The sequence below is a fragment of the Anser cygnoides genome, chromosome 5 (genome assembly GCF_040182565.1).
Source record: "Anser cygnoides isolate HZ-2024a breed goose chromosome 5, Taihu_goose_T2T_genome, whole genome shotgun sequence".
NCBI lineage: Eukaryota > Metazoa > Chordata > Aves > Anseriformes > Anatidae > Anser > Anser cygnoides.
Window position 1 is genome coordinate 61,199,371 of NC_089877.1, and position 26,292 is coordinate 61,225,662.

At 46.6% G+C, this 26,292-nt stretch overlaps 4 protein-coding genes across 7 annotated transcripts in view; 3 read left to right on the forward strand and 1 right to left on the reverse strand.

Annotated features, from left to right (window-relative positions):
- Positions 1 to 13,766, forward strand: part of CCDC175 (coiled-coil domain containing 175) — a 29,815-nt gene extending 16,049 nt beyond the window's left edge. For all 3 annotated transcript variants that reach the window (XM_066998491.1, XM_066998493.1, XM_066998492.1), the window contains 11 exons: positions 765 to 836; positions 1,850 to 1,985; positions 2,426 to 2,557; positions 6,977 to 7,115; positions 7,410 to 7,489; positions 8,592 to 8,744; positions 9,919 to 10,021; positions 10,139 to 10,182; positions 10,775 to 10,937; positions 12,023 to 12,061; positions 13,456 to 13,766. In XM_066998491.1, coding sequence (XP_066854592.1) covers positions 765 to 836; positions 1,850 to 1,985; positions 2,426 to 2,557; positions 6,977 to 7,115; positions 7,410 to 7,489; positions 8,592 to 8,744; positions 9,919 to 10,021; positions 10,139 to 10,182; positions 10,775 to 10,937; positions 12,023 to 12,039 — 1,039 coding nt within the window. In that variant the 3' untranslated portion in view covers positions 12,040 to 12,061; positions 13,456 to 13,766. The remainder of the gene's footprint in view (positions 1 to 764; positions 837 to 1,849; positions 1,986 to 2,425; positions 2,558 to 6,976; positions 7,116 to 7,409; positions 7,490 to 8,591; positions 8,745 to 9,918; positions 10,022 to 10,138; positions 10,183 to 10,774; positions 10,938 to 12,022; positions 12,062 to 13,455) is intronic.
- A 1-nt stretch (position 13,767) lies between these two features.
- JKAMP (JNK1/MAPK8 associated membrane protein) overlaps positions 13,768 to 26,292 on the reverse strand; it is a 134,224-nt gene continuing 121,699 nt past the window's right edge. The window contains exons 1-7 of one of the 2 annotated variants that reach the window (XM_048066258.2): positions 17,827 to 17,952; positions 17,588 to 17,679; positions 17,321 to 17,475; positions 15,883 to 16,089; positions 15,146 to 15,327; positions 14,533 to 14,609; positions 13,768 to 14,235 (exon numbers count right to left, since the gene is read on the reverse strand). In XM_048066258.2, the coding sequence (XP_047922215.1) occupies positions 14,017 to 14,235; positions 14,533 to 14,609; positions 15,146 to 15,327; positions 15,883 to 16,089; positions 17,321 to 17,475; positions 17,588 to 17,679; positions 17,827 to 17,839 (945 nt within the window). In that variant the 5' untranslated portion in view covers positions 17,840 to 17,952 and the 3' untranslated portion in view covers positions 13,768 to 14,016. Of the gene's footprint in view, positions 14,236 to 14,532; positions 14,610 to 15,145; positions 15,328 to 15,882; positions 16,090 to 17,320; positions 17,476 to 17,587; positions 17,680 to 17,826; positions 17,953 to 26,292 lie in introns of those variants that run through there. The other variant, XM_066998496.1, reaches the window with a different exon arrangement.
- Positions 18,095 to 20,498, forward strand: L3HYPDH (trans-L-3-hydroxyproline dehydratase). The gene is made up of 5 exons (XM_048066162.2): positions 18,095 to 18,692; positions 18,946 to 19,115; positions 19,208 to 19,330; positions 19,517 to 19,654; positions 20,034 to 20,498. The coding sequence occupies exons 1-5, from the start codon at positions 18,134 to 18,136 to the stop codon at positions 20,157 to 20,159; spliced, it is 1,116 nt and encodes a 371-aa protein (XP_047922119.2). The 5' UTR covers positions 18,095 to 18,133; the 3' UTR covers positions 20,160 to 20,498.
- Positions 20,613 to 24,208, forward strand: GPR135 (G protein-coupled receptor 135). Its single transcript, XM_066998495.1, has one exon. The coding sequence runs from the start codon at positions 21,886 to 21,888 to the stop codon at positions 23,521 to 23,523; it is 1,638 nt and encodes a 545-aa protein (XP_066854596.1). The 5' UTR covers positions 20,613 to 21,885; the 3' UTR covers positions 23,524 to 24,208.

The window sequence follows — 26,292 nt, forward strand, 5'->3', positions numbered from 1 at the left end:
ACAGGACCACCAAAGAATATTTGGGGCACATCTCACTACTGTTAAAATGTCTTGGAGTGCTGGTTTGATACTTGTAAGTTTTGCGTTTGGAACAATAAGATCTTTGGAAGAAATCCCTATACAACCTCTTCGTAAATGCTTCTAGGGTTTGGAGCAGGTGCTTCCCACCACCTTTGTGTCTTGAAGGAGTGAGAATCACTGTTTTCACACTGCTGACCTTTTTTACTGTATTGAACTCCCTTGGAATGTATTGAATACATATAAAATCCATGCATTTTATTTTTTACCACACATAATACACTAAAAAATGCACACTAAGAAATTAAAATAAATTGTTTTGTCCACCTGGATGAAAGTTCTACTTCTGAACATACTCTTTTTTTACTATTTACTACTAATACATTAGAAAAATTGTTCATTTCTGAAACATCTGCTCTTGTGCTTTTGGATTTGTTGTTTCTGACTTGAAAAAAGTCTCCTGGATTTGCCTCCTGGATTTGCCTTGGTTCCAAGACACTCTTAATTTTACGTTGATGTTTCTAACCAGAGAAACAATATGTAACACACACCTATGGTTGAACGCTAGTATGTATGTATTTTTGAGATATGACCCACAGGTACTATCTCCAGCTTGTTAAGTGTTGCAGGTTGGTTGGTGGGAAGGAAATTTTGAAAAACTCCACTAAAACTTTGAGATAAAGTGCTCTGCAAATGCTCAGCATTATTTCTGAAAGTTTCCCTTTTTTTTTTTTTTTTTTTCCCAGAATATCAAAGGAGATGTATGCAAAGGAACTGGCATCTCTAGAGCAAGATTTGAAGACAGAAAATAAGATGAGGTACAACTAACTAGTAATTGGGCATTGTGTCCTTAAAAACATAGCAGCACATAAATGAATTACTACACCTTGTTACTGCTCTTATATCACTGATATAAACCCAAGGCCTCACTCTGTAAATATCCAGTGATATAATGGCAATAAAAACACATCTCCTCAAATATACCCATGGTTTCATTTGAATAGTATCGCTCTACTGCCAAGTGGTGAGAACTACTGAACTTTGCTTATATGTGGCTCTTAATCATTATGTCATTAAATGTTCTACTTAATTTCATAATCTATTTGAGAGTTGCCAGCGTATGGGCACTTCTGAAAACTGTAAAACTGTTCATTGTTTATTTTAATTAAAGTGTAATTAATATTCATTGGTAGCTGAATTGAATATTACACCATACTTTTGTCACCAAAAAACAATCATGCTCAATCCAAAAAGCTGTTTTTGCTTTTCCCTTTACTCTCATTAAAATGTTACTCTAAAATCTTTCTCTTTTGATAGCCAAGAATATTTTTTCATGACTTCTAGATTGCATTTTGATGTAGATAGTTGTTTCTATATCAGTGTTGTCATTTTATCCTTCTCATAGTTTACAAACCCTAGGGATTTATGAACATGAAATCATGTTCTTTCCAGCCTTGCAACTTGCTAAGCAAAATTAGCCAAATTATATGGTCCAGACTTACATAAACTAATTTTAAGTACCTTACAGAAGCACTTAAGTGAGAGTAGTCACCTTAAGATTCCTCCTGTGTGTTCAGTGCAGACAATTTTAAATAGAAATTCAGAGGTGTTTTTTTGTTGTTTTATGTCTTTTTATGCATCTCTCCTAGATTCTGTCAGGATACCAGATTTCTTGCTGAACCACTTTGATCATAGTCCTGAAGCTACAGTAGATATGTTTGAGTTTTTCAATATCTTAAATTAGGCTTGCTGTGCCTCTGATAATGCTATGTCTCCCTTCAGTGTTTTTCACCCGGTTTCAACTTATTTCTGCTTATGTATCTGTCACTAGAGTAATGCTTCAGTGGAAGCTACTGTACTTAAAAAAGCAGAGAAAACTCTTTTTCTCAGAGGAGGAGAATATAAGCAGAAAAGCGAGTGAAAGGATAGAGGCTGTTAAAAAAAGGCATGCTGAACTACTTCTGAAGGTATGTTAAACAGCAGATATCATAACCCATTACATTCAGTGTTGTAGTGAGTTCATGCTGTACATTCGGAGTAAACGGGTACCTAAGTAAGTAGCCTCTAAAGCTCATTGCAAGCTATTAAACATGATATCAGGTCTAATGATCTTCAATATCTAAAGACAGGTCTGGACATAGTGCTAGGCAACAGGCTTTAGGCGGCCCTGCATGAGCAGGGAGGTTGGACAAAATCACCACCAGAGGTCCCTTCCAACCTCAACCATTCTGTGATCTGACCTTAACTCCTATTAATAACAATTCAAAAGCAATTGTTTATCTCAGCAGATATTGTGCTTTAAATGCAGACTGCTGTCATTTTGTTCGGATTGCGTATTTCCTAGTGGTCCATGTAGACACTATGTATTTTAGAAATTACTCACCTTTGTTTTGTTTTCCGTTATGAGACTGAAGACCTTGAGAAAGAACTTCTTCAGTCTGAAAACCGAATCAAAGCACTGAGAGAAGCAACAAATAAGAGGGAAAATGATTATAGGAATTATAATGAAGATTTCACTAACAAAATAAAATGTCTGGAGGTAAGCTTTGCTATTTTTATTTATTTATTTAATTTACCTTGGAAAGATTTCTGGTGGATGAATTGGCAGTGTTTGATGTATCACGTTGGGGCATAGCTCCAATAGCTACACTCCAATGTGACCCATCTGTCAGTAACCGTTTCAAGAAATTTCTTTTTTTCTTTGTTTGTTTTTGTTGGGAATTTTTTTGATTGTTTATTTAATGCTCAAAAGCACTTACGATGAGACCCTCAGATTATTGAGACCCTGGAAGCAGCACACACCCATATGTATATATTCCTGTACAATATAGGCACCAATCTCAATAGAATGCCATGCAGTGAATATTCTTCTCAGAAGGGTTGCCTCCCGTTTTAAAATAAATATATGTGCAGGACCAATTCAGTCATGAGATGCATCCAGTTTAGCTTTATTGTGAGCTGCCCAATGTGTAACTTGTTAATGTAGAATTTTTTCTGTCATTTTTGGGTAAACAGGCCAACATATGTAGAAATACGACAGCTTGGTTTTAGACATTGTTCAAATTCTACTCTGAATTATTGTTGTTGCAAATCTATTGGAGTGATTGGTGGTGTGCGATACATAACCTGAGGCTACTTACTGTTGGTCTTCTTTAAAACACTGATGAGCTTTCTTTCCCAAAGAAAGTAGGGCATGGAAATGCTGAATATGAACTATGCAGAGCTTTCAGAAATTTCAAGTGCTTCTCCGATCTTTGCTATGCAGCGTATGCTCTGTCCCCAGGGAAACTGTCTGACTCTTGGTCAACGGTGTGATTTGAAATAGGATGAATCTGATGCCAGGAGTGTAGGAAGTATCTATGTATCTTATGCGAGAAAGGTATATTTAGAGAAGGCCTTGTGGATCTTTGTTTTTCTGGTGGAGGGTTACGACTCCATATCATGCAAGACAGTTAGGGCCATGTTGTTACTGAAGCTTCCCTAAAAAACAGGCCTGAGACTGTCACTGATAAGTAAATAGTTGTGCCGGATTCATTCTCCCACTCTTTCTGGCAGTTGAACTATTCAGAATATACAAAGTCATTGCTAAATATACACTGACTCCCATTCTGTCTTTTCTTTAATATAATCTACACTAAAAGAGTTTTTCCTACATCTAATACAGTGCTGAGGAAAACATTATCAGAGGGTTGCCCTTTCCTTCCTGGCCTGGACAAAGCAGGTTTGGAGTAATTGTAACTTATTTTCATTCAATGATACGCTCTACCATTTTCTCCTTTTTTTTTTTTTTTAACTGTTTTTCTGCTATGCTTTCATTTCCTACCATTTTGATGAAACAATTGTAGCTGCTTTGTTTTTTTTCCCTATTTTCCTTTTGGGGAATAAATTCCTTTATAAATGCTTTCAAGCATTTTCTTGCACTTGTAAAATGACTGTTTGACTGTTGTCTCATGGAGGCAGTCTGTGTAAGGGGAATAATTTCCTTTATAAGAGTAATGGCAGATCCTATGCTGATTTATTCTGCTCTGTCAGGAGCATCATGGTGATGCATGGTGTCAAAGTACTCTGTAGAAATGAGGCTTAGATCACCTTCCTTTCTCTGCCTTTTTAATACGCTAAGGGTGCCATTTCCATTTCGTCTGTTCTCCTCCTTACTATTCATTTTTTTTGCATTCTTTTTATCCATCCTTCTGCTACAGTCCATTTAAAAAAACAAACAAAAAAGCAAACAAAAAAAAAAAACAGCAAAAATCACCACCACCACCAAAACTTATGAGCATATCCAAACATCAATACTTTGAGATTTTTCTGGTATTTCTACTCTTTGATCGCACAACTGGATATGATTTTCCTGACTTCAGAGTCTCACAGGGACCAAAAACATGTAGTGCAGCATTTGACATGAATGTCGTGTAAATAAACAAGTTCAGTGTCCCAATGTTACTTCACATCCTGGGCCCAATTTAATTTCTAGTATGGCTTTATTTCTCGTGTATCATCTTGTCTCTCTCTTAACATCGTTCTTCAAGTCCTTCTGTCTATATAGGATGTTCCTGTTCTCCCTTTCCGTGTTTATACCTATTGCAGCAAAAGAGAATAGATGTATTTTTCTACTGAAAAGTAACTTAACTCCTGACTTGCATTCCTTTTGCCCTAACCAAGATGAGATTCCACTATGCTGATGGATGCCCATACCCAGAATTAGTCTTTTTGTTTTGCTTTAAAACCAAATGTCATTTAAAAAAAAAAAAAAAAGAAAAGCTAAGGAATGAGGCAGAAAAGGATTAAAATGTACACATTTTTAATGGTATTTAGGTGATGATCTGCTTAGTCTTTTAGACCTGATAGTCCTCCTTCCCCATACTGGTGTAACAGCGCAAAGATTTCCAGGCTGGTAAACCCTGTTGGAGGAGGATGTACACCTCAGATTCAGGAGCAGCAGCATTACGTTTGTCTTTAGCAAACATTAATATGAATAAAAAATAGGCTTATGGTTGTGCATGAAGCAACATGTGATATGTTAAGCTGCAGAATTAAATACTGCCAGGAAAGCACCTGTGAAATAAATGAAAGCACTCCATATTGATGATAAAATGAAAAAAAAAAAAGTTGCATTTGTTTTGCTTCATTGATGGGTGAGCAGAATCAATTGCCTAGTATAACCAATGCCATTTAGTATAAATAATGCTAGTATCAGAAAGATAACACCACAGACTAGGATAGGGAAGGAACCAGTTAGCAACTGTACCGAGAGAACTCAGATGTCTTCAGATCATCCAAGTCTGACAAAATTCACTTCAGGTAGTTAAGTTGCAGAAGCCATTTCAGAGCTGTTCATGATTTAACTGCACATCAAGAACAGGTGAAGCTCAAATTATCTTCAGTTCCCAGAATAGCCATGCTGGGTAACACACAAAGTTGATCCTACAAGGAGCCTGTCTTCTGCAGTGAACAATAGAGCTGCTTGGAAAAGTAATGTAAGAAGAGTCAAATATAGAACAGCCCTTCTTCTGTAGTATCTCTATGACAAATGAAGTGTCAGGAACTTCTTCGGATGGAGATGATGGTATCTGCATTTAATAGCTTTTGATGGAATTTTATGCTGTGCTTGATCTCCAGAGTAATATCCTTCTGTCACTGATTGATAATTTTAGCTCACGTATACATTTATCCTCCACAACATATAATTTGTTTAATAAGGACAGAAAAATTCTTCAGTTTTAAACCTGCTGTCTTAAACATTTATCGTCATCTTGCAGTTTTATGTTCTGAGAAGCAGTGAATAGCTGCTGTCTACTCATCTTCTCCAGCAAAGGCATGTGATTTTACACACCTCTTATTGTATGTCCCCTCAGTTGTCACGTCTCAGGGCTGAAGAATCCTGGGTACAAAAACGGCTGGAAAAATCATGCTACATAATAGTTACCCATTGTTTACTGACCAAACAGAATAATGTTCTCAGTTAGTTTGAGGGAGTTTTCTCTCAGACTGGAATTAATCTCTATTTTCCTTAATGACTCAGGTGATAGGGCCGAGTGAATGCTTATCACATCTGCAGAAGACAGACTCGATAAGAGTGGGAGCACCCTCTGCAGGACAGAACTAGAATTCAGAATGATTTTAGCAAATTGGAGCAGTAATTTAGGGGAACAAAAAGAAGGCAAATTAAAAAAAGTCATGATAAAAAATGTGTGTGTGTTTAGGTGGAAACAGTTGTTCTTTCCAAACTCATCACTGGGGAAGTCTTCAAGCTAGCAGTGATAAATAGGATTAAAGCTAACAATTTGAACATAAGTCAGCAAAGACATGTGGTAGCGAAAAAGAGAAATATCGAACTGGTCTCTACAAAGTGGCATATAGACTGGCATGGCATATAATGCAAGTTTGCAGCTCCACACAGTTTTGGTAGGACACAGGTGGAACACATCATCTGGTATTGATCACCTAATTTAAAGGACGATGTAGATTACTTGGAGATCCAAGGGGAGTTCAACAAAGATGATCAGGAAAAAAAAAATGAAGAAATGTGCAGTTTTTCCATTTAAAGTAAGTAAATCTAAGAAAAGACGGTAGCTGCCAAACAAATAAAAATTGATAGCAATATGACATCCTTGTCCACTTGTTGAGACAAATAGCAGGCAACAGAGTAGATTTAACTTAAGAAAAAGTTAGGGCCTAAGAAAACACTGACAGCACAAATTGCAAAATCCTGGAATCAATTGTGTGAGACACGGTATCTCTACCACTAGGGTTTTTAAGGACAAGTCAAACATCTGTCATGGGCACTTAGGTCTAATTGATTCTGCTGTAGAGCAGAGAGATGGACTAAGATGACCTCTTGGGATCACTTCCAGTATTCCTTTCTCTGTGTTTTTTTTTTCCCCTTGGTTACATTGAATTATTTATGCATTAAATGCTGCTTAGAAAGATTATTGATTGATATTTAGTTTCATTAAAGAATGACATCAAAACTGCAACTGAAGATCTGCTTAAAAAAGAACAAGAATTAAATGTAAGCAGGCTAACCTTGGAAGAAACCCGGAAAGAAAAAGAAGAGAAGTATACAAAATACGAAGAACTGAAGAAATCATTTTTAGGTAAGCATTAAGTAGCTCCTCTACATAGCTGGGCTTTCTCTTGATATTTCTGAAAAGAGCATGTCATCGCCCTCTGTCTGCCTGTATCTCATGTAAACTATGAAACAAGTATAAACCGAGCTCTTGGCAACAATTAGAATCCATAGACATGGCTATAACATAAATATGAAGTATTTTGAAATGCCAGACCAGTCAAACAGCTCACTTACTGATAGAACCTAGTTTTCTTTATATCAGTTTAACTTTAATGTTCAGTCATTATACTGTCTTAAAAACCCTTTCCCTGCTTTGTAGAAAAGAAAGATGAAGAGTTAAGAATCAAAAGAGCCATTCAGCAGTCAATCAAGACTACTAGGAAGCTCAAGGAGGACATGGTAACAGCTTAAAACTTAACTGCTAGTTCTGTAAAGTTTCCACCAGCAGCTTTTTCCTCCCAGTAAAAAACAGGCACCCATGGCGATGGGAAGACAGGCTGCGGGTGCACCTTCCTTTGTCTTGCCATGTTCCTATCCGGTGGATGCCTAAGACCTCAGCTCCGCGTGTGGCCCAGCATTTATATCAAGCCAGCCTTAAGCTTGAGTTTGCAGCCCCTAGGCACACGAACAGGCCAAGAAGAAGCCGTTGAGCTTCTGCAGTTGAGCAGTGTCCCTACAGAGCTTGCACAGTGAATCTGCCTGTCGGCCACCTTCAGACCTGTACAGCTGATGAGTCTGAGCACAGTACCACAGTGCACATCAGACCTGCAGAGCCCTCACTGGCCATTTTCACAGCGCATGCACAACCAGTCTCAGTGTGTAGCAGGGCCACTTGTCTAGGGCTGTGGGCCTCAGGCAGCCTGGCCAGAGCTTCAGGTGAGCTGTACATCCTAGTCAGATTACTTTTGCTTTCTGTTCCTCTGGCAGAACAACACTTTCAGGTGGAAAAGGAATGTAGTTGCATCTTCTGGTGTTAATGGGAAGAATTTAAATGTCTTTAGTTACTGAAGGGCATGAGAGAAACTTGATAAACTACATAAAAGGCTCTGTTCTGAAGTTGATCAGATTGTAGGATCCATGCCCAAGTAATGGGCAAATCTCTCTGACGGCTGTTCCGTAGAAGCCATGTGAACACAGAAACTGTCTCTGTTCAGAGAAGGGAGACCTCTTTCTCCAACCATATTAGAATAGCGAAGCACAACAAAACATTTGTGTACACCCAAACACCCAGTGACAGTAATGTGATGCTTCTGTCATTGGGTGGCCTTGCAGCACGAAGGTCACTTCATGTCAGAGCAGGTTCCTTTCTAGAGGACCATGAGCTTTCTCTTACCCTCTCTGTATCTCTTCCTACTTGTTGGTAAGAGAATACAGATACCTATCTCAGATGTTACTTTGAAAATTTTAAATGAAAGGTGCCATGTAGTAAAAACTCTTTTCACTTTAAGTACAAAAATCCTGTATAAAGGTCAGGTAGCAGTGAAGATTTTGTTATTTACAGCTGGAGCTAAGGAATAAGCTGCGGATCAAGCGTGATGCTGCAGTTAGTCAGCTGAAGAATCACACAGAGAGTATGAAGTTGCTGGAAAGAGACATCTATGAGATCAATAGAAAACTTGACATTGTGAACACGGAGAACTGCAGATTCAAATTAGTGAGTATATTGAAGCTTAACAGTGTTTATTCCCAATATGAAGTTCTCTGTTCATTGTTTATTTCACAGAGAGCTATCCACGGAAGCCAATGAAACACAAAAACAACAGGGAAAACATTGTCTTGTAAAGGAATGCGTAGATCTGTGTTTACTTGGGAGGGAAACAAAGAGGAATATCCAAGCACAAGGCATCTGCCTAAGACATAATCAATATCATGTATCTGCTGCGTTCAGTCAGGGATTGTAGGAAAAAGCCTTCCTGTCACATGAGATGAAAGTGAGATGTAGAATAGGCCTGTGTTGTTTGGAATACTTGCTTTTGGAAGATTTCTGTATACCTTTCAGACCCTGGGCTATCAAGAGTAGTAGAGTCTCCTTCCCTGTAAAATACATGAAGGATCGTAAAAGTGGTCTTATTGCCAGCTGTTTTCAGGCTGCCGTCCAGACTTGAACCCACATTTGCGCAGACATGTGGACTGAATTTCTGAGATGATGTTAACCCTGTGCACTGTTTGGTGCCTGTGAGCAGAGAGCTCTACTGCTGCAAGTACTGAATCTGTGCATGCTAGAGCTGCAGATGCTGGGTACAAGTGACTCTGTAGCTCTGATTATATCCTCATGGACAAAAAGGCTTCACTCACAGGCAAACCCCCCTGGTTATGCTATAAATCTCCCTCTCCTTATGTTCAGTTCACCAACAGAAGCTGAGAAGCTTTTTCTGATGCCTGTATCGCACCAGGAAGTGCCATTTATTGTGTCTGACCTGGGCTAACTCATTTCAGCCAAACCTGGTAGAGCACAAGCTGAGTGCCAGTATTGATCCAATGTGAATGAGTCCACCCAATTTTGGGGAAGAGAGGAAGAAAGCGTCCTGGTTTGGATGTTACCTGGGCTGTTCTGGCTGTTTTCAGCATCATAGCCCATTTTACTTGGTAGCATAGACATAGCTGGCTTGTATTGATTTTGACAACTGTTAAAATTTAATCAGCAAGATGGATTGGATGCTATTGTTGAGAGGAAGCATGTCCAGAGGAATACATCAACCTTTGTATTTCTGTAAGTTAAACATCAGCTTATTCTTGCTGGCCTCTTCAGACACAGTGAAACTGTTTGGAAGTTATTTAGAAAAGTTGGAAACTGTGGCAAGTACTCAGTTGTAATTATTTTTTTACAGTGCAATGTGCAGATGAAAGAAGATATTTTTGCAATGAATTCTGAAGCAGAAAACCACAAGTCAGCAACAGTCAAAATTCTGAATGACCTAGCAGTGCTTCATGGTAATGTGTTAATAACTATGTCAAAACAAAAAGTAATATTTTTAAATAATGTCTTTCAGTCCTTGTGTCTTTTTCGAAGAACAATCTACCATAGTTTAACTGTTGACTCTGTTGTAGATCTTCTTCTGAAGGCATGGTCAGAGGACAGCTTTATTCAAAAGGTGAATTTCAATTTTCTATCGTACTATTTTGCATAAATACATTTCACTTGTGATGTAAAAATGATTTCATATTGCAAATAGGGCACTGCAATTTTTGAATTCAAAGGGGGGGCAAAGTATTAAACCTGTGGTTTCTAACGTTATATAATTTTTTCCTGGTACTGTTCTTTTTGCTTGTCTTTTCAATCCTTTCTTAAACCTCTGCAGTCTCCGTGTATCTGCTAACATTCTTGCTTCTACACGCTGATCATCAACCTTGTAATTTTTTTCCAGTTGGAAATGGGCTTATTTTCAACAGGAATTAAACCAAACTATCATGTAAGAAAGTTTTTCACAAGTTCTTCCATCAGAAAGGCAAACTTTTTTTTTCTTTCTTCCTTTTTTTTTTTTTTCTTATGCAAGGATTGGATCATTATTGAAAATTTCCTTTGGAAATGGTGGTCTGGTGGCTAGTCAAGCTGTGAGAAAACAAGATAAGATAACTTTCTCAGCATTCTGTGGTTTGTGTTTTTGTTTGTTGTTGCTGTTGTTGTTTTTTGGTTTTGTCTTTTTCATTTTGAGAAAAAAGGAGTTTTATCCCATGTTGTTACAGGAATTTCTGGAGAACGAGCAGGAAATTCTGAATGCAGTGACAGCCCTAGCAACAAAAATTCAACATCGAGAGGAAAAGATTGGTGATATTAATAGCAGGTTACAAAATAACCTGGAAGGACTGGATTCTCTGTTTGAAAAAAAATCTAGAATGGATGATCACTGTAAGATACATCAAACTTTTTCCTCTATTTTTTTTCAATCCCAGAGGCGTTCTGTTGAGTATGTTAATTTTTAGTAGCCTGTGACAAAATACAAGTAGTACAGCTGTGTTAGATCAGCTCACTCTGCTGTAGATTCAGATTTAGTGGAACAGTTAGTGCATTTTTTTTTTTTTAGGAGAACTAGCCATGCTTTATCACACAACCTGGATATTAACTTTAATTTCCTCTTTCTAAAGGGTTGTGATAACAACGGTGAGGGGGCTGTAAAATTGTCTGAGCATCGCTGATCTTTCCAGAATTACATGTTTGCTTTTCCACAAAGGATAAATAAAACTAACAAACTCCAACTCCTGCAGCTCGTTGTCATATGGTTACCACTGTAGGACTACGTGGTTAATTAATGTTTATGTTGTTTAGAATTTTACCTGTGGGCAATTTGTGCTGCTGTTTCCATTTAAATGAATGCCATTCTATACTGCAGTCTAGCAGAGGTATGGGGTGGTGTTATTACACAGGGGCCTTAGATGCATACATGCCAAATTGCTTGCTTCAGGTCCTTGTTTTAACTCAAATCCTGTAAATTTCTGCTTTTCTTGCTGGTTCATTGAGGCCTCATTTGTAATGAGTCGCAGGTTTGGTCACTGTATGACATTGCCTTGGTACTGAATGTTGTAAATCGGAAAAGCTACAGCACTCAGGATGCTTTGAAGTAATTGGGTCTGGGTTATATAACAGGAAGCCAGGAAGGGGGGAATTTATAGAGGAAGGGAATCTCCCTGGAAGGAAGCCAGGTAGAGGGGGGGGAGGATGGTGAACATACGGCAGAAGAGTCCCCCAGTTCATCTGAAGGCCCATGTCAGTATTATTTTGTGGGTGAAATGTGCAGGGCAGGCTTCTTCATAAGGAGCCTACAGAAACGCTGCTTGATCCTCCAAAACTGCAAGTATTTATTTAGCTGCATGTGTTGAACCCCTTGACTGCCATTACTTTTTATTTTAATTTAATTTCATTTAATTTTATTTTATTGTTTTTTAATGATAGTGAGAGGATTAAAAAAAGCTATTAATTTGCCTTTTACATTCCAGGTTTTGCTGAAGGCTAAAACCCCTGAGGCCAGAAGGAAGGTCAGTGCTTGGTAATGCCACGCATGGTCTACAGGCTTCCTATAACCTCTGCTCTTAATGAGTCCCTGATTCTCCAGCCTTTAAAATCAGTATATGATTCTCTAGACTGATCAAAAGATGTACTCATTAGCACAGCTAATGTTACCTCAGAATCATCATTACTTTTCTTTTTAAAAATATAGGGTCCAACTTTTAAACCTAACATATGTAGTCTGTATGTGGAAACGCACACGGAAGCATACAGTCCTCAGTACTGCAGAAGTCTTTCCCTGCCTGTTGCTGTACTGGCTGCTCACATGCTCATATGTACTGATGTGGTAACCATGCAAAACTAGACACAAAACTGTCTTTAGGACATTTTAAAGAAAACCACCCCTATGAATCTGTTATGTACGTGGTATCTTAACACATGGATTTGAAGAACATACTTTTAGTTCTGTCCTCTACACCTGTTTGGCTGCAAACTGCATTTGCTATGTAGCAGTGTAGATAGACTTTGATTTCCTTAAGGAGATCAACTATTTCCTTAATCCCTAAACAATCCCTTACTTCTGCATACAAGGTGGGGTTTGTTTGCACGCAATTTTTAGAAGCGGCAAACCTGTCAATTGGCAATGCACAGAGCAAAGTTATCAGGAAATGCGTATCAGATGTAAGAAATTAAACCTATGGAGAAAGGTTCCTGAATAGAGCAGCACGTGACCTTGAGGCAGGCTGGCTGAGATGGCACCCACGCAACCCCTAGGCTCTCAGCAGGCTCTGTCCCTTCCCGCTGAGCCAGCAGGGGCTTTACTTGGGGGTGGGTCAGCCTTAGGACCGTGGGTAGGTAATAGACTAGAGAAAGGGCACTACTGTCACAGTTAACTAGGGAAAGATGCGCTGCTATTTCCGCTGCTACAGCCAACACATCATGAAAAAAGCTGCCTGGAACTATTCCTTCAATGTTTAGTCCTTCGGTGCTGCTCTGCTTCTTCTGGACCCTCTATGGCACTAAGTGTTTTGTGACTAATATACTGTGTATGTGCTTTGGGTGTCCTCCCATACAACATACATAGACGATAAATGGATGTAACAGGCATGAAGCATTCTCATAAGGGGAAGTTAAGATGTCTCTCGTAAAAGATGTGCAGAAGGGGAGAAGGCTCCATCCATTTGTAGTTACCATAGCTCAGACTTACCTGCAGCAAGAGCTTTGCTGACAACAGGTGTAGACTACTAGGAAAAGAAAATCTTTAATCTAATCCTAGATGGAAATTTATAGTCAGGATATAAGAAAATGGCTTTAGTGGGAGAAATGCTACTGTTTAATCATTTCCAGTAGTAGGTCTCTGTACTTGAACATGGAACATAAACTACAAAGAACTTCACAATGCATTTTGTCTCCTTTCTCCTAGAAGTCAGAATAAAGTGCAGTGAAGAAATGAGGAGATGCTTCCATCAAAAAAGAACATCCTGAGCACAACTCTAGCGCTTATTGTCAGCTATCTAAGTCTCTTTCCCCTCACGGAAGGTAGAAGCTAGAATGCATGATGAAAAAACCAAGTGCTGTTTCATTTAAGCTCTGCTGTTCGATGTTCAAGTGCTCTATGTTTTATCTGAGCTCTGTTTGTTTCATTGAAACTACTGAAAAATAAAATATTGTTATATTCAAATACCACCTAAAATATTGTAATAGGAAATAAACATATACAAGCAAAACGCTGTACTAGAATGTGTCAGAAGCTTTTTATGCAAATTCAGGGCAATAAATACAGACATTCCCTTTGATCTACACTAGATGTTTGTGAAGAATACAAAGTGCAGCTTTTTAATATTATACAGTCTCAGAAATGTTTCACCCAGAAGTCTTGTACACAAATGGCTTCTCCTAAACCATTAGTTTTCAAATGCATACCAAGCACGAAACCTGCTTACTCCAGGTCGTTGCAGGACAGCACTGTTGGCACAGGATCTTTCTAATGCCCATTTCCCCCCTCTGAGAGTATGCGTGATGGCTCCGTGTACTTGGCTGTCAGCACGTAGAAGAGGGCAGGCGCAGGGACGAGGGCAAGCAGCGGCAGGTCCTGCTCCAGCTTGTCCAGTTTGGAAATGGAGATGATTCCATAGGCGTGGAGCAGCCAGTGGCTGACGAGGACAACCAGCCTTTTCTTCCTGACAAGGAGATCCTTGAAAGACTGGCAAAATAAACACAGCGTTCTGTTAGCACACTGTACCTGATGTTTAAGACACGTTACAGGTAGCGCACAGAGACACTGCACGAAGCCTCGGGGATTGAAGCCTTTCCAGCACATAGCACCGTTTCTCAGTACGCCACGAGAGGGAAGTCTCACAGGAGCTTCCTCCAGCTAAGAGGCAGTCATAAAGGAAGAAGCTTAAATACACGATACGCTGCCGAGACAATGCAAGAGAGCGGTCTCTGCTCATTCAAGTATTTTGTGACAAGTTTCGATACAGAAAGCACGTTTACCTACCTCCACTTCAGAAGCAGACATGTAGACAGCCAATGTGACCAACGACAACACCAGTATGATGTACGGAAAGGCGTAATCTAAAGGCAAACATTAAACACGTTAGCAGGAAAAATGCGTCATTATACATTCAGGGGAGACTGGAGGACACTAAGCCACTGCAGCCCACCTACTGTCAAACACGTAAGCAGGAAGGCTCAGGCAAACAGAACTAATCACTGCTTCCATCTTAGGATCCCAAATTTAAGCTAAATCAAAGACCAGCTGAGTTCCCCAAACTTTAATTGATTTCCGAAATCAGATGTACTCTACCTTAGCAGAAAGTCAAATTAACTCCTGAATTAACTTCCTCTCGTACCCGACTCTGTGCCTTTTTGGGAAAGGGGCAGCCTCCAGCAGCACAAGCAAAGACGAGGCAGTGCTGCTCGGGAGCCTGGTTAGGACAGGGCTACTAACCAGCCCCCTCTTCAGCTCAGGCTCCTCACAACCTGCAGACACCTTAAACAAAACCCTCATTCACGAAGCAAGAAGTATCACGTCCCTTCTCTCTCTCCCGTAGGTCATTTGTTACTGTGTTTATAGGTTTGTTTATTAGCGTTATTAGGACAGAACTCACAGAGCAGGCCTCCTCCAACCGCCTGGAGCACCGTGAGGACAGGGAAGAAGTAAAGTGCTGCGTAAATACTTTTAAATCGATCGGACTTCCCTAAGCCACAGGCAATTTTCTTCACCAGCAGAGGTCGGAGTAGCATCATTAGCACAAGGCAGAAGGCGTAATATATGAACACGATGGTGTACCTGCAAACAACAGAGAAATTCTTTAAAACGTGCAGTTTGCTCGTCCTACAGACTCAACTCAGAACCAGGAAGTTTGGAGTTAGGTAGGGACAACTCCGCAGAATTTACAACCAAAGGATGTGACAGGAGGGGGGCACAGAGACACACAACGATGGACTGACTTTGCTAGGGGAGATCATCAAATGGGGAAAAAAATAAGTCTCATGCTTCATAGATGAATGCCTTAGACTGTGTCACCTTCTTCGGTGGCACGAAGGAACAAATCACAAAATGCTCTCCGAAATACTTATTTGTCAAGCTTCCCTGCTGCATGTTGGGGATGTAGCAAGAGGAAAACACAGGAAAAGACGCTGGATTCACAAAGTCATTCGGTGTTGGCAACTGTTTCACACAAAAACCAGCTCAATGCACAGAAAGACTTCAGGGGTTTTGATACTCATTGGTCCAGGTTGGGTACATGGGAACAATTTCTGCCGCTTTGAGAAGAGGCATGGGCAGAAACAAACACATACAGAAGGAAGAAACAGCTCTGAGGACAGAAACCTTTCCACTCACAGGGGATAGACGGCTTCGTGGGTGCAGTGCACTGTGGTGATGTAATCGGGGCTCGGATTGTAGAGCATCGTGTACCAGTCCGAAAGCTTCTTCACCTTGCAGGATCGGATGTGCAGGGAGCCAACGGGGTCGCTGACGAGCAGCGTAACAATCGCCGCAACGCTGCACTCTAACAAGGCGGTGATGTGCTGCAGCAGCGCGCTGGAGCTGAGGAGAAGAGGAATTTGCTTCTGTTTTATACCATTAAAATAAATCTAAAGGCCGACTGAAAAGCACAGGCCTGTACTGGACATAACCTTCTGGCAAGGTTGTGACTTGCTGTGACCAAGGACAGGACAAATAATAATAACATTCTGCTTGAATAAGAAAAAACAAATATTTTAAGCTGAGGGTGAAAATTCATTCATAGTATCCCAAAGGATTTAATGTGTAAAATAACTGGAAACCATTCCAGCTTCTTCCACCAAAGCCTGCTGTAGCATGGATAGCAGAAAATACGATGAAACCATCACAAGAAGTGTTCTCCTAGGTGCACTGATGCAGGAATGCTGGAAGCAGGAGTCGTCTTCCAAGAAAGCACACGGCAGCATCAGATTAGAAGCACAAAAGCGAACAGCCAAGGCTAGCACAAAACACAGCCTTCCTCCTCGTGTCCGGTACTCCCCAGAGCTGAGCTATTCCCTCCTGCAGCAGCGCAGCTTCCCCGTGCCCAGCCCAGAGACGCTTACAAGTAAATGCAGCACAGGCACGAGCCTCCTGTCAGCTGAGGGATATCAATGCTCACAGTGCTGCAGTCTCAAAGAACGCCTGAGTGAGAATAAGGCACCATGCATCTCAGCACAGATAATATCGTGACATACAATACAGGCAAAGTTATCAAAGCTGAAAGTCATTGGTAAAGATGGCACATATCCAGGCATTAAACTCTCTCAGACCCTTGTTTTCAGGCTTTAGTATGCTTTAAAAACGTTATTTTTTTAAAAAAACTACAGACAAGCTCTTAATGGCCACATGCAGCTGTGATTTTAAATCCCTGTTTTTACAGAATTTTATTGGTGCACCCCACTGAAGTAAAGGTACATGAGCAATGCCGTCAGGACCAAAACCTGCCATGCACATTCCTAAAGAGAAAAGTCAGAAGCAATCTTTGTGCCTCTGCAGGTGGTGGGTCAGTCTCGTGGGAGAGGGGGTGACATGAGGCACCACTCTGGCCTGCCATGGGGAAACCCGACGTGGGTTTCTCTGCAGGCAGAGATGGGTGGGAAGGGCCGAGGTGACCGCTGTAAATAAAAACCTCAGCCACCTGCCCAGAGCTTCTACGCTGCTGCATCAGCTCAGCCAAGAGGCACGCTGCGGGGCAGCTCAGTATCTCAGACCACGCTCACAGTTACTGGATTTCCTTCTTTAAACGCCTTTTCCGGAGGAGGGGGATGCTAACCTCTTTTTTCCTGAATACCACTCAATAAAGAACCAGTGCAGGACCAAGGGCAGCATGGCCATGAAGCCGAGGTACAGCCAGTCGTAGCGGTCGGGAGACCCCACGCATTCCCGGCAGATTTTGTTCTCGTCGGTCCGCTGGCCCCTCGGGCACACCTGCAGGAAGCACAGCACGGGGGTCACGGGGGGAGCCGAGCCGCGAGGCGCTGCAGCCGCCGGGGGCGGCTGAGAGGACAAAGGGCGGCGACCCGGGAGCCCCCGCACCTACCCCGCAGTCCCCGTAGGTCTCCACGGAGCCGTTGACGGCCAGGACGGTGCGGCCGCAGTACAGCCCCAGGCAGGCGGGGTGGATGGCGACGGCTGCGGGGAGAGCACGGGCGTTGCGGCACGGTACGTTACGTTAAGTTACGTTACGTTACGTTACGTTACATTTAGGTTAGGCTAGGGCCCATCCCGGCCCTTTCCTTCCCCTCCCGACCCGCCCGCCCCGCGCAGCCCCGTCCCTACCGGAGCGGATCATCCCGGTATCCTAGCAACGAGCCCCTTCCGCCTACGTCACTTCCACTTCCGCCGCGGCGCCAAGCCCCGCCCACCCGAGCAACCCGCGGCGGGCGGGGTGCCGCACCCCTTGGGGGCGGTGACGTAACCAGTGGGCGTGGCTACGGGCGGTGGGCGGTGTCACCCGCCCGGTGGGCGTGGCCACATACCGAACGATGGTGGGCGTGGCCACAGCAATGGGCGTGGCTCTCCGCGCGGTGGGCGTGGCTTACCGCGGTGGGCGTGGCCTCCGCCGTTTCCCGCGCTGCCCGCGCCGATGGCGGCCGCCGCGGGTGCGGGTGGTGGCGGTGACAGCGGCGAGGAGGGCAGGGCCCCGCGGCTGCCGCCCCGCTCGGTGCCGCCCCCGCCGCTGCACACCGTGGAGATGCACACGGGCGGCGAGCCGCTGCGCGTCGTCCCCCGCCTGGAGGCGGCCGAGGCGGCGGTGGCGGCAGCGGGGCTGTCGCTGCTGGAGCTGCGGCGGCACATGGCGGCCGCGCAGGACCACGTGCGGCGGGCGCTGATGCACGAGCCCCGCGGGCACCGCGGCATGTACGGGGCGCTGGTGGTGCGCGGCGGGGCGGCCGTCGGCGACGCCGACCTGGCCGCTCTGTTCCTGCATGGCGCCGGGTACAGCGCCATGTGCGGCCACGCCGTGCTGGCCCTCGGGCGCTTCGCCCTCGACTACGGGCTGGTGGCCGCCCCGCGCCGCCCCGAGACCGCCGTGCGCCTGCGCTGCCCCTGTGGGGTCGTCACCGCCTTCGTGCCGTGGGACGGTCACCGCAGCGGCAACCCCGTCCGCTTCCACAGCGTGCCCGCCTTCGCCGCCGCCACCGGTGGGGCTCGAGATGGTGGCGTCGGTGTTTGGGGGGCTGGCGGGGCCGCGCTGGGGTGCTGGGCGAATCCTTCGCCAGTTCTGATGTCCCCCAGAGGTGGGATGAGGCCACCGGAGGTGGCATACGGTGCCACTCTTGGGTCATCTCTTTCCTCGCTGGGCAAGCTCGCAGAGCACGGCTGGGTGCCCTCAGCCCATGAGGCCACCGCTCAGCACCATGCCCCCTTCTCCCCGCGCTCCCCTTCTCTGCACAGACGTACCCATCGATGTCCCCGGTCGCGGGAAGGTGGTGGTCGACATCGGCTACGGCGGCACTTTCTACGCCTTTCTCAGTGCCGAGCAGCTGGGCCTCGACGTTTGCTCCTCGAAGACCAGAGACCTCGTCAGCGCGGCGAGCGCGGTGATGGAAGCGGTGAAGAAGCAGGTACGGCACAGCACTGCGGTACGGCTCTGCTGCGCCTGCTGCTGATTAGTAAGTGCTGCATGTGTTCACAAACCTCTCTGTGCTGTTTCCAGTTCCAGCTCCATCACCCTGAGAGCGAAGACCTGGCTTTCCTCTACGGCACCATACTGACGGACGGGAAGGACGCCTTCAGCGAGGAGCCCACCACCAACATCTGCGTGTTTGCGGATGAACAGGTACAGGAACGGGCTGTTCTCAGGTGCACCGGGCACCGCCTTTTTCCCTTCATACCCCAAACCTGCATATTTTGTCTTTCTGTTTGTGATATATCCTGATTTTTACAACCCCCTGGGCTAGGAGTTCTTCCCCCTAAGCACAGTATAAAGGTGAGAGAAGCAGAGCTGGTTCATCTTCTCTTGTAGGTTGACCGATGTCCGACGGGTTCAGGTGTGACAGCTCGCATCGCCCTGCAGTACCACAAGGGGCTCATCCAGCTGAACCAGAGCAGAACCTTCCGGAGCAGTACCACGGGGTCCTTGTTCACGGGGAAGGCAGTGAAGGCAAGTGCTTTGTGCTGGAGTTTCCCCCTGGCTTGAGGACTGCGGGGAAGGTGCTGTTGCTGTGGCTCAGCGGAGGGGCAGAAAAGCCTTTCTGTGCCTGCGGAGGGCTTGTGGGAGATGCCTGGGGCTCTTTGCACAAGCAAGGATTTTTTATTAGGGAAGGATGTAACGGTAAGACCTTGTTGTGTTACATGGCTTCAATGCAAATCCTCAGCTATCAGAAAAGGCCCGGGTGAGAAGTATCTCTGATGCTGATGTAGATAAATCCATGTGGTTTATCCTCTGTGTCAGCGGGGGGTGGATTCCTCTTCCGTACCCTCTTCTCTGCTCCAAGTTAGCGTGTTGCTCAGGGACGTCCTGACCCTAACCCTCTCTGCAGGAAACCAAGTTTGGGGACTACAACGCTGTTGTAGTGGAAGTCTCGGGAGAAGCCTTTTACACCGGTACGGCCACCTTCACAATGGAAGAGGAGGACCCGCTGAAATACGGCTTCTTCTTCAAGTGACCGGAGCCTCTCAGTGACGGTGCTGCGCTTCACCTGCCTGCGCATTTCTGTTCTGCTTCTCCCCACGGCTCGCTGCCATGTGCCAGAGCAACGGGACCAGCCTTCGGTGGCACGACGGTGCCTGCTGTGTTCTGAGATAACAGGTCGTGCTTCTCTGCTGTGGCTATTGGTGGAGGTCCACGGCTGCTCTGGGAAGCCACAATCTTTTTTTTTTTTTTAATAATTTTTCACAGAAAATGCAACTGATCTTTGGAGAGCTGTCTTCAAATTTATGTGCCTTCTCTGCTTCTGTAAATTAGTAATTTCTAAGCCAGATTCCTATTAAATGCCAGCTGGAAACACTGCCTTCCCCTCTTGTTCTTGCTCCTGGAACCCATTTCCAGGACTCTGCCAAGCGTGTCACTGCTGGTAGGACTGCCTGACCCTCCCTGATGCCTCTCACTCAGGTGACAGCACTGCTCTGCCGCATGCCCCAGTGTCCCCAGTCCTGGATCCCTTTATCCCTGCCCTGGTTTCATCCCTGACAGAGCCCTCCCGTCTCCCAGGTCTGGGCACAAATGTGTGCTCAGGATTCCCAGCCTGCTGCGTGCTGTGTCCTCGTCACACTGCTTCCTAACCCCTGCCCTCTTGCTCATCTCGGACCACGGTCTGCAAACACCATGGGGTTAACTTTCAACGGGAGTAGCCGGATTCGAAGGTTGGAGCCACTATGACCTTTGATTGCAAACTTATTTACTTATGATTTTGTCAGAGCGCGGGGGCAGCTTGCCCAGCAGAGCACGGCCAGGGCTGGCGCCGAGCCCCGTGAGGGACGGCTGCGGTGAACAAACCAGGCAGAGACCGGGCAGGCCGTCACGGTGGCAGAAACGGAGCTTCAGGCCGCTCAGGGCCCGTAATTTCCTTTGTGTCTCTGGACAAAATGGTGTTCGTTTATTGGAGACGCTCATGGGAATTTGCCTCATTAAATTCTTCTGAAAAGGAGAACGATTATCTCCAGGTAGCCCGTGCAGTAAGTCAGGCTGGTGAGCTTGGGAAAGGTTAGCATGGGGAGGACTGAGAGGAATTTCTTCTGTCAGAGTCAAATTGAAAATTACAGCTTTGGAAAGGGAAGAAGCTGAAATCCACAAGTTTGGAGAGCAGCTGTGCTGCCAGCATGCCTTTTCAAGGCTGGCATTTGGGACTTTTGCTCCCAGCTTTGCTGCTGATTTCCTGCAGAAGTTCCCCTGCCCCGATGAATCCTGTGCAGCCTGGGGTGCAGGCGGGCAGCAGAGATGAGCACGTCGTCTGTGCTTGCAGGAACAACTCGGGGTGTTTGGTCTGAGGACAAGGAGGCTCAGGGCAGACCTCATTGCTCTCTGCAGCTACCTGAAAGGGAGGTGTGGGGAGCTGGGGGTCGGCCTCTTCTCACAGGTAACTGGTGACAGGACCAGAGGGAACGGCCTCAAGTTGTGCCAGGGGAGGTTCAGGTTGGAAATGAGGAGACATTTCTGCTCAGCAGGAGCAGTCAGGCGTTGGGACGGGTTGCCCAGGGAGGTGGTGGGGTCACCGTCCCTGGGGGTGTTCGAGGAGAGGTTGGGCCTGGTGCTTAGGGACATGGTTTAGTGGTGACATTGGTGGTAGGGGGGTGGCTGGACCAGATTTGCTGGAGGTCTGTTCCAATCTTAACGATTCTGGGATTCTATGAAAGACACCAGCGTGTTTATAGCTTCTGGAAACATCCCTTGGGATGTATTCCTGTACCCACACTCCAGCTGGGTCTTGCAGCCCAGCGCATGTCGGAAGCACTTCAGCCATCAACCTGCTGCCTCCATTACCCATTGCCCTTCCCATCCCCAAAAAACATTCCCCGGGCGGGGGGGGCCGGGCTCTCGCAGCCCGTGAGGGGAGCGGGGCCATGACGGGGAGCGGGGCCATGACGGGGAGCGAGGCCATGACAGGAGCGGCGCCGCGAGGGGACCGCTTCCCCCGGCTCCGCGGCCGTGGGGCCGCCGCTGCCCCCGCCCCCGGTGCGGCGGGGCGGGCCGGGCCGGGCGGGTTTCCCCGGGCAACGATGGGCGGCCGGGAGGACGTCAGCGGCTGGCGGCGGCGGGCGGGCATGGAGCCGGCGGCGGCGGCCGCGCCGGGCAACCTCTCCCGAGGCGGCGGCAACGAGAGCGGGGAGGCGGCGGCGGCCGCCTCCGGGGCGGGGTGGTCGGCGGCGGCGCTGGCCTCGCAGGCGCTGGCTCTGCTGCTCATCTTCGCCCTCTCGGCGCTGGGCAACGGCGCGGTGGTGCTGGTGATCGCCCGGCACCGGCAGCTCCGCACGGTGACCAACGCCTTCGTGCTGTCGCTGTCGCTGTCCGAGCTGCTGGGAGCCCTCCTCTGCCTGCCCCTGGCTTTCCTCAGCCTGCTCAGCCGCCCGCCCGGTGCCTGGCTCTTCGGGCAGCGCCTCTGCTTGGCCAGCGCCGCGCTGCACGCCGGGCTGGGCATCGCCGCCACGCTCACCATGGCCCTGCTCTCCTTCGACCGCTACTGCGCCATCGTCCGCCAGCCCCGACACAAGATGGGCCGCCGCCGCGCCGCCCAGCTCCTGGCCGCCGTCTGGCTGGCGGCCCTAGCCCTGGCCGGGCCCTGGTACGGGCTGGCGGGCGAGGGGCATCGGGAGGCACGTCCCGGGGCGTACCGCTGCGTCTACGTGCTGCCCTGGGGCTCCTCGCGGCTGGGGCCGCCCTACGGAGCAGCCCTCATCGTGCTCTGCTACCTCCTGCCCTTCGCCCTCATGTGCTTCTGCCACTACAACATCTGCCGGGCCGTGCGGCTGGCCGAGAGCCGCGTGCGGCCCCTCACCACCTACGGGCACCTGCTGCGCGCCTACGGGGAGATGCGCACGGCCACCACCGTCCTCATCATGATCGTCTCCATCATCTGCTGCTGGGGGCCCTACTGCATCCTGGGGCTGGCCGCCGCCGCCGGCCGCCTGCCCTTCTCGCCCACCATGGACGCCGTGGCCAGCGGGATGGCCTGGGCCAACGGGGCCATCAACCCCCTCATCTACGCCGCCCGCAACCCCAACATCTCCGTGCTGCTGCGGCGCAGCCGCGAGGGCGGCTACAGGACTAGGAACAACGTGGCCGCCTACCTCTCGGCCCCGGGCCGCCGGCCGGAGCCTCGCAGCCGGGCTGACCGCGTGCGGGAGCGCTACGTCAACCGGCACAGCGGGCCCCCGGGCAGCGCCCCGTCCTCCTCCAGCCCAGCGAGCGGGGGAGAGGTGGCCATGTGGGCCTGCAAGAACCCAGCCGTCCTCTTCTGTCGGGACGGGCAGCCGGACACCGTCTCCGAGGCCACCATGCAGGCCAAAGCGGACACCGTGGACACCAGCCTCTGACAGGGTTGGGGTCCGGGATGGAGGCGTTGGGCCCCAGGGCTGTCTCCCTCGGGAAGCAGCGGGAGCCCCAGCACTTGCAGCACTTTGCAGCCAGGCTGCCAGGAAAGCGGAGAGGCGGGACTGCAGGAGCCATAGTCGGATTTCTTCGTCTTGCGAGCTCTGGTTTGGTGGCCCAGTCTGCAAGCAGCGAGAGATCCCAGGGAAAGGGTGTGCCCCTTCCATTTCAGCAGGCCTGATACACTGGTGATAGCTGCTGGGCCAAGCCAGCACAAGAGTTTGGCTGCAAGAACAAAGCAGCGATTGCTCCAGTCCTGCAGAAAGCGCCAAACTGAAGCTGAGGAGCAGACACACAAACACAGCCCAAACCGACGACTGACTGTGTGAGCTGTTTGTAAAGTGCCAAAAGAGCAATTGAAAGCTGCACACTGGCAGCGGGAAGACACTCTAAAAAAAAACCACACTGTGAAAACCGCATCATGGCAGGAAAATGTTGCTTTAACCCATTATATGTGGAAGTGCAGAAAGTCACAGAATGTTGGACAGGCTAAAAAGTGATCTATTATGATGATTTTTACTTAAACTCCCATGCATAACAAAACAGTAATTGTTGTGACAGCTGTCTACGGAGAGGGAAAATGTGTGATACTGGGAGGGAGGGAAAGGAAGATTAAACTTGTCAGCATTTCAGCAGCCTTTTCTTTTTCTTCACAGATACAGTCAGCTTAAAATACTGTGAATGTGAGAAATGAGAGCTCTTCAGAACTGAGGAAAAGGGTGTGGGTGTAGACTTTGGTATCACTGAGCTTGTGCACAAGGTGTACGCTTTCTTTTTGAGCTCGTCAGAAGTGTCTCACATCTCTAACAGTTTAACCATATTTAGAGGAGTCATGCAAGAGAGGTGAGCATCCACAGGAGAGGTAAAGCAATGCCACGTGTTCTTTGTGTGCTTAAGCATGTGAAAATGTGTATATGCAGAGAACAGATATCATTGTACCGATGGCAGCAATCTGATTCTGGAATGTAATATTTAAAAACCAGCTCTGACACTGAAACAAAATGAAAATTACACCAGAAAGGAAATGGAAGTGCAATTGCACAGCATAAATTCGTATGAATTTATCTGTATAATTTCTTTTTGCCCACAGGCTCTGAGGCCTAAAGCCTTAAATTAGTATTTTGAATCAGAACCTAAGATTGTCCTTCTTTATCTTTGCAGGAGTTAAATGTGAAAGATGGGCAGTGTTTTTCTTGTACTGTCTTTAAAATTATAATGTTACTGTTTTACCAGCTTTTTCAACTGTTTGTGACTCAAGTTAACATACTATCCTTATTTTGCAACTGAGACAAGAAATAAATTGTCTTTTATGCAGGAGATTAAAGTGTCTCAGCCTGGCATCATTCTCAACCCAGGCTTGAAAAGGGAACTTGTCTAAAAAAATTGCTAGATGAATGAGGGTAGACAGAAACCTAATTGTGAAATGCGACCTGATTGTTTGTGAACTTTTAATGCAGCCATTTTTTATGCTTGTAAGCATTATTCTAAACCTCTTTCTGTGATGCTCCTGAAGTCCACAAGGAAAAGATATGACCCTTGGATACCTCTCAGTACTCACATTTTCCCCTGTAGATCTTGGATTTTGCAAGTTGAGCAGTGCATTTGTACGGTTTCAGGGAGAAGCTGGACTGCTTTCCATGGAAGCTGTTTGACAGCGAGCGAACACTGGTGACTTGTTAGAAGGGTAGCACAGGAACTGCTTACACTTTTATTTCTCTGGCCCTCCTGTCTGCAGCGAGGTATGGCTCAACAGCTTCAAGAGCTTTTGCCTGAGTCCCGCTAGTCACTGACACTTATATTATCTACAGAAAATTTAAACTGTGATCCAGGAGATGGCAAAGAAAACCCGTGGGGATCCTGCATTCCCAGAAGGGACGTATCTCAGTGGGTTCTGGCAACGCTCCCTAGAGTAAGCTCTTGTGCTCTGTAGTGCCGTGGGGAGGACAGAAGCACAGGAAAACTGTCCAGGCTCGATAGTCATCACCCTTAGGCGTGCGAGGTACAGACAGCAGGCACGGTCAGACCGCCTGTAGTTCATATATCGCCTGCAGAGCAGCACCCTAATGCCAGCCCTCTGGCTGTGGTATGACTGGTGTGTTCTGCATGCATGCTTACAACCACAAAAAGGCCATGTAGCATGAGAGGGGGTGTTACTGCTTGCCACCTGGACCCTCTGCAGCGCTCAAGCAGAGCCTGTACTTTGACCAGAAATTACCATTTTGAGCCTTTCTGGTTTTAGTACCACTTATTTTTTTCCTGGCACATTTTGCATGCAAGAGCTTTTCTACCAAATGGAACACAGTAAGAGCAGACAAATTACGGGATAGTTCTTGGCTTGAGAAAACAAGGAAGGTGAAGGTCCAGCACTGCTGTGCTTGGCTCTTGGTGTGCAGTCCAATGTTAGGCTGCATTGATCTTGCTGCTCTGTGTCCCTGAAAAGGGACCAGCCCAGCCATCCCAGCTGACTCTTTCTAGCCAGCTCAGGCACTGAACGACAGAAAACCATCGATTCCCTCTTTCGCATGCTGGCTGAGGTTTCTACTGATTTAGTGCCCTGACTGGCTTACCACAGGTCAGAGAAGCAGCTCTGTGGCAGTTGCTTCTGGCAAGGGACAAGACTGGGGCAGCCAGGACTGAGGTCAGCCATGAGGCATCACGGGAGCTGCACCAGGAGGGAATTAACAGGGCTTTCTAGGAAGGTGGAAGTGACGCTG

Bases quoted from the DNA above. Each gene is read 5' to 3' on its own strand.
- GPR135 (XM_066998495.1), top strand. From the start codon at position 21,886: ATGTATTCCTGTACCCACACTCCAGCTGGGTCTTGCAGCCCAGCGCAT.
- L3HYPDH (XM_048066162.2), top strand. From the start codon at position 18,134: ATGGCGGCCGCCGCGGGTGCGGGTGGTGGCGGTGACAGCGGCGAGGAG. The intron at 18,693-18,945 runs GTGGGGCTCGAG...TTCTCTGCACAG, and splicing joins CGCCTTCGCCGCCGCCACCG to ACGTACCCATCGATGTCCCC. The intron at 19,331-19,516 runs GTACAGGAACGG...CTTCTCTTGTAG, and splicing joins GCGTGTTTGCGGATGAACAG to GTTGACCGATGTCCGACGGG.